Source organism: Halyomorpha halys, unplaced genomic scaffold (assembly GCF_000696795.3).
Source record: "Halyomorpha halys isolate HHAL.00 unplaced genomic scaffold, Hhal_1.1 Scaffold841.1, whole genome shotgun sequence".
NCBI lineage: Eukaryota > Metazoa > Arthropoda > Insecta > Hemiptera > Pentatomidae > Halyomorpha > Halyomorpha halys.
The window spans coordinates 259,177-266,392 of NW_027108805.1; the positions used below are offsets into that span (position 1 = coordinate 259,177).

A 7,216-nucleotide genomic window follows, 5' to 3' on the forward strand; every position below is an offset into this window, starting at 1 on the left:
CGTCAAAAGTTTTTTTTTGTTATTATTTTTGTTAATTGGGTCCTATATTATTTAGAAGGTTTCTCTTTGTTTTTAATTTAATTTATGTATTTGATCTAATTTAATTTACGAATAAATGTTTTATCCGAGCCAGTGTTTATTTATTTTTTTTAGTTAAGCTTTCCGACAAGGAGACCATGTCGAATTGAGGTGGCTTAACAGATATTGTTATTAAAAATAATGTATCATATCCGTTATCTTTACCCGAAACGTCTGTAATTAAATTAGATAGTAATGAACTTATTGTAAATCAAACTAGAAATATGTACATAAATGTAGATACTCTTTCCTTTAACCATCAAATTGAAATATATAAAAAACTGAATATAAGTTTAGAAAAATTAGATGTACCCATAGAAGATACAGAAAATTATACGTATTCATACCCTATAATTGCTTTAATTATTATCACATTTGCTATTAATTCACATAAATTCAGTATACCAAAAAACCTCAAAGCTATGTCAACAACTACAAAATCAACAACAACAACCTCAACCATCTTCACCACCACAACCAGTGCCACCGAAAGCATTTAAACCATGGGAACTGCCAGTATTAAATACTTTCTCACTGAGTTCGAAAACTTCAGAAGGGAGGAGTTTTTTTTTTTTCTTTTTTTTTCGGCCAAGACTCCCATTGGAGTCCTATACTGCCTAACCATGGTTGGGGGTCAAAGTTTTTCATTTCACTCAATGAAAAAAGTCAACGTCCCAGGCCGGATTCGAACCGGCACCGCCAATAGACATCAAATTGGTAAGACTGTGTCTTAACCACTGAGCTATGGGAAGGGAGGAGTTAAGGCCCACAATATTACTAAGTCAGCACCTAGATAACCATTCCCACCTTGACTACATATATATCCCCTCCTATCCCAATCAGATTAGTCTTAGTCCTAGCTTAGTAGTGTAGTTAGCTAGATATCAGTAGTATTAGTATACAATTAACAAGGTAACATTGTACTCTTATTTCAAATAAAGTTTTTTTTTTTAGTTTTAGTGGAGAAGAGAATTTATTTGATACTAAAACAATGTTAAAATTGGTTTCTGAGAAACTAAAAACTTTTAATCTTGATTTATCAACCGATATAGTTGCATCAACAAATGATGGTGCTGCTGTTATGAAAAAATTTAGCCACATATCACCAGCGATTAATCAACTGTGTTATTCACATGCCATACACTTAGCAGTTACTTATATATTATATAATAAAAATGAAAGTCCATTGGAAACAGATTTAAATCCTACAAGTGAGGACTCTGAAAATGACGAATCTGATCATGACTTTGAAGAATTAGATTCTCTTGACATAAATAATTATAAATTACCTGTTCCTGAATCATTGGATGATTATAAAAATATTACTTGTAAAGTAAGGAAAATTTGCAAATATTTTAGAAAATCCCCTGTCAAAAATGGCATTCTTCAGAATCACGTGAAACGGAAATACGAGAAAGAATAAAATCTTATTCTTGATTGTAAAACAAGATGGAATAGTTTAGAGGCCATGTTAGAAAGATTTGCACACCTAAAAGAATGTGTTGTTTTAACTCTGAATGACCTTAATGCTTCTCATATGTGGAATACAGATGAAGAAGAATATTACAAAGTTGTTGAACTCCTTAAACTTTTAGGTCCCATAAAATTAGCAGGCGAAGCTTTAGGTAGACAAGACGCAAATTTATGAACAAGTGAAGGTATATTTGAATTTTTGCTGGGTGAACTACAAAATTTGAAATCCGAAATTAGTCAGAAATTATCACACGCTATAAAGGCACGGATTGAAGAAATAAGAGATACAGTATTAGTTACACTTATCCTTTCTTTCCAAAATTCTCAAACTGTTTTAACGAAATCTTCTAATAAATTCCTTCCATTAGCAACGAAAAATGACATTATTAAGTTATCCGGACAAATATTATCAAGATTATATAAAGACGACTCTACAGGGGAAGAATGTGATATTCAAAAACGTGATGAAAGCGATATTCAAAAGCCGGACAATGTTTTATTGAAAAATGCTATGGAAGTGGCAATTAATAAATATTTAAAGGAACCGGAAGAAGTGACTTGCTCTACTCAAACTCTAAGAAAAGAGCTTTTGGCTCTGGAAGCCACAAATAAAAGGACAAACAATTTAGAATTATATCAGGCTTTAAAAACGATTAAGGCTAGTTCGGCTGCAAGTAAGAGGGTATTTTCTATTTCGGGGAATTTTGTGAATAAACTAAGGACACGGCTAAATAGCAAATCGATAGACGTCCTCTGTTTTCTGAAATCATATTTCATTAAACAAAAAAATAAATAGAATATTTAAATTTGTATTAAAATTGCCCAGAATAGAAAATACTCGGTGGTCCTTTGCTTAATTGATTTAAGACTAAAATTGATTTTAATAAGTATGCATAAACTTTATTTACTCTTGTCTTTCGGCTTTGATTATAATTTACATTATATAATACACAGTTATATATTTTCTAATTGTTTTAATAAGTATCCATCTGTATCTAATAACATTGTTTTTTTTAAAAAATAATATGGTTATTGTAAAAATATGAAAATATATTGTTTTTATTTATTCTAACCCTTTGCTGAATAACTCGTTTCACTATTATAAAAATATTTACATTCTTATATGTGAAAATTATGCATAAACAAGGAATAATTGTTTTTAAAGTTATTTAATACTGGTCAACTATTTTGTTCTTTAACTCTTTTAACTCTTTGTTCTACTGAATTGCATGAAAAAATTTTACTATCAATAAAATTGAACAGTAAATAATTTCAGTCAAAAACTGCTTTTAATCACTCTAAATTTTCTGTTAAAATTTTTTGTTCGAATTACAGAATATTCGAGAAAAATTTTTCTTTATAAAAATTCGAAACCTGTTAAAACAGGTTTTCTGGAAAAATTACTATTTGAAAACCGGTTTTCTAAAATGTCGGTTTTCGTATAAACCCTAGTGTGGATGCAAGATCTAAGTGGACCGAGGTGCGCATAATCCACGACACTCCGACCTCTAAGTCAACTCTAATGTTATTGGAAAACGTTTTTTTCAATCCATGGATATCCTTCAGTTATGGTATCGGACAACGCCACCATTTTTAAGAGCGACGAATTCCTGAGTTATTGTAAAGAACGAGCGATTTTCCAGAAATTCAGTGCGCCTAATGACCCCGAAACAAATGGACTTGCTGAACGCAGTATTCAGACTCTGAAAAGAAGACTCAAAGCCGCTGCTGATGATCTAACTCCTTTGTCTATCAAACTACAGAACATTTTATTTCGATACCGTGCGACCCCATTAACCTCGGGTCAGTCTCCTGCTGAACTCTACTTGAAAAGAAGGATTCGTATTCGTCTGGATGCTCTTCATCCGAATACAAAGCCCGTCTGGTTTCGACCTCCAAGGATGCTCGGCGGGTTCGTTCTATTCAAGTGGGGGAGAGAGTCCAGGTGAGAATCCATCAAGATAACCAGTATGTTTGGCAGTTTGGAATCGTCCCCAGGAAACTAGGAAAATGTCACTACATCGTCGTATTGGATTCAGGGCGTAGTTTAAAGCGACACATCCATCAGCTACTATCGTCCCTGGTATCTAAGAAAAGTGTCACATTTCCCCCGCCGTTCTACCTACCTAGGAGACTTGTAGTTCCAACTACTGCTGAACCATCAGAGTCAGATGCTACGAGAAACTTTTCTGGCGCTGACTGTCAGCATGACACAGAAGAGCCCGATGCAGATGGTCCTCCTGAACCCAATCAGCCTGAATCACCTCCAGTTCGCAGATCGTCAAGACAACGAGCACCTCCACGCTACCTTTCAGACTAAGACCTTTATCAAATGGACTAGTTTTTATTCAAGTGGGGGAGAATGTAATGTATGTAAATAGGTTACTTTTTAGGGATTATAACCGTGCTTTACCTTTACTCAGTTGTTTTTATCTAGCCTCAATTGCGTGCATCAATGTATTTAGTGTGTGTTCAAGTTATATCTATTAGTTTGTTTTTTCAATATATAATAAAAAGTTCTTCTTAATCAACCTAGTGTTTACTTATTACAATCACTTTTTAAGTCACAACATATAAATAATCCTTGGACTTTACCGAAAAATAATGCTCTCCGGAGTTTCGCATTTTCAGAAGGGAGGAGATAAGGTGCATAACCCAATATATCTGACTTAGCATTATCGCCTTCCACCATTATTGTATTTATATCCCCCTGTTACAGAGCTAAGAAGTCATTCAGTTATTAGAGTTGTTCCTTTGTTATTCATAGTAATAGTGTAGTAGTGCATTTTTTGTATGTTTGATACCAATAAAGTTTTTTTCCAATTAGAGTGCTACTAATAGGTAGTTTCTCTACACGCCTGTAACACTCCAATTTAACTTAGATCAGATTTACTAAATGTATTATAATGTACAGAACAGTAAATAGCAACAAATAAACATTAAAAATTAAACTTCTTTCCGCGGTTAAGTTCTTTATCTGTCTAAATAATCGTACGGAAACACACCTTTCCCCGTAACTAATGTTAATTCCTCATCATTGTAATATCTCGTTGATTCTTTGAATTTATCCATGGATAGAGATTTTACAAGATAATATAAACTTCGTGGCATGAATCTGTAAGAGTCTATGAATCTCAATTTCATTTTACCAACATTTTTTGTGAAAGACATATATTTTTCTTCGCTGTTTGGTATAACCTCAACTCTACCAGGGACATTTCCCAATTCCTTACTATGAAATGTGCGTCATAGTTGCTTAAGTTAGGCATTATAACAGGTATAAACGTGGGATTTACACGTCTTAAATTACAATTATTACAAGATGGTCCTAAATAAGTTCCCGTTAGATGGCAATGGCCTCTTACTTTGATATTGTTTTCTGTAAATACGTTTTGACACATGTAGCAGGTTTTGGATTTAGACCAATCTTGTTCTTCTTCTGATGAGATCAATATTGATTTTACAATTTTGTAAATTTCTTGAATTTTTTCGGCTATATTTGTTATATAATCCATAAAGTGAGAAGCGGCATTGGCTCCTCTATAAATGTACGTTTCAGTTATTGGAATGTCTACTCCTTCAATTCCTTTAACATGTATACAAAATTATATAAGATCATGCCTCTGATATTTGGTTGTGCTTCCTGGCGATTCGTTAATAGGAACTAATATTGATTCAAAGTTCGCATAGATAACAAACGGTACATTTGAGAATTTGATAATGTCCTCTTTCTTAGGCAACTCCACCCTTATTGGTTTATTTTCTGAGGAATATATTTGATGTTCTTCAAGTTTTTCACTTGCTTGTTTCCCATACCGGTTTTCGAAAAGTGTAAAACAACGTTTACAAATTGTTATTTTATGTCTGTGTTTGCTAATTTGATTCATTACTAATCTTTCCAAATTCTTTATATAAACATAATGGGAAGTTTGACCATCAGACACAATTAAAAGATCCCAATGGTCTTTCAGTTCTCTTTCACAGACTTTCAGGGGATGTATTTTTTCTTTTTCGTCTATAGCATAAACATTGATAGAGATGTTATTTACCTTTACAAATTTCTTTATTTCGCTAATAGAAGTAGGAAATGAAACACAACTAAAGTCATATAAATACTCTATATCAATGTACTTGTAACACGGTGAGCATGTTTTTTCACAAATTTTGCTAATATAGAGTACTTAAGACAGTACATATCATTATTCTGTAAGTTAAGGCAAGCTTTTTTTTTTAGTCTATAGATGCCAGGAGAGGAAGATATTTATAGCCCCTTAATGGCAAATACTTGTTGATTCTTAATCTGATTCCATCAACTCCACTCTGCATCCATCCACTCTTTTGAAATTGAGACTCCTCTGCTTCAGTTTTAATCTTGATAAAACTTTCCTCAACAAATTCGCCAAGATCGCTACTTTTAAATACACATTTGTTACGTGTTTTGAATGCTCTATCTACCCTATCACCATGTAAAAGTGCATTCCAATAGAAAGTTCACTTTTAATGCTCCATCTTGATGTAATAGATCCCGAATTTTATTCACTAAGATTTTCTCAACACATTCCAGAAACGAATTAATATTCGAATATTCAGGTGATCTAATGAAGAATGATGCCAACCGGTTTTGAAAAGCTGTTTCATACATATTCATATCATACATATATATGAGTGCCAACACTTCATACTTTTGTGGCTCAGATAATTTTGATTTTTTAAAAAGCGGTTCTCCAATGTAAACGTTTTAATGACTTTTACCGTTATAACTATTTGGAAAAATACCACTACATTTCATGCAAGTATAAGTCGAATTAGCGTTACAAGAATTTTTATGTCACTGTCGATTATATGATTTTGAAAAAGATTTGCCACATTTGGCACATATACAAGAGGATTCAGCAATATAAGAAAGATGATAATTCATGCTTCATACAATCTCTAGTGCACTGAAAAGTTTTATGACAGTTAGCACATTGCCTGGAAGATGTTTCCATTTTTCATGTAAATGACAAAAAAAATAAAACAAAATTAACCGTCTTGGTTTAGTTTAAAAAACTTTTTGAATTAACAATATATAAATAAAAAATAAACTTACTGAGAGATGATATAATGATAAAAAATAAAACAAAGAATAGAATTAAATTAGAGTTTATTAAAAAAAAAAAAGAAGAAGAAACCTCGTTGGTCGAAAAGATGAAAAACAGAAAAACTAAATAACCTCTTTGATATATAAAAAAAAAACAGAAAAAAGTAACTAAGTTCTAAAAATACTAAACAAAGAAAAAATTAAAATAAACTTAAGACAACAAAAACTAATTTCGAAAAATTAAGATTTTTATTTTTGTAAATATTAACTCACACGTTTCCAGAGATGTAAGCGCAAGTATGCTATAACACAAAATGAGAAAGATTTATCGATATCATTTTGTATACTAGTTAAAGGAATTGAAGGAGTAGAGATTCCAATAACTGAAAAGTACATTTAAAGAGGAGCCAATGCCGCTTCTCACATTATGGATTATATAGCCGCAAAAAATTCAAGAAATTTACAAAATAGTAAAACCAATGTTGATCTCATCAGAAGAAGAACAAGATTGGTCTAAATCCAAAAGATATATACGATTATATAGACGACGCTGAAAAGTTAAATGAAGCAGAACTCCCACCAATT

The 7,216-nt window shown here is 32.1% G+C and overlaps 1 protein-coding gene across 1 annotated transcript; it reads left to right on the plus strand.

Moving 5' to 3' along the window:
• Positions 1 to 1,546: 1,546 nt before the first annotated feature.
• Positions 1,547 to 3,871, plus strand: LOC106686581 (uncharacterized). The gene is made up of 4 exons (XM_014429962.1): positions 1,547 to 1,703; positions 1,989 to 2,225; positions 3,118 to 3,496; positions 3,550 to 3,871. Exons 1-4 carry the CDS (start codon positions 1,547 to 1,549, stop codon positions 3,869 to 3,871), a joined length of 1,095 nt encoding a protein of 364 aa, XP_014285448.1.
• Positions 3,872 to 7,216: the final 3,345 nt, after the last annotated feature.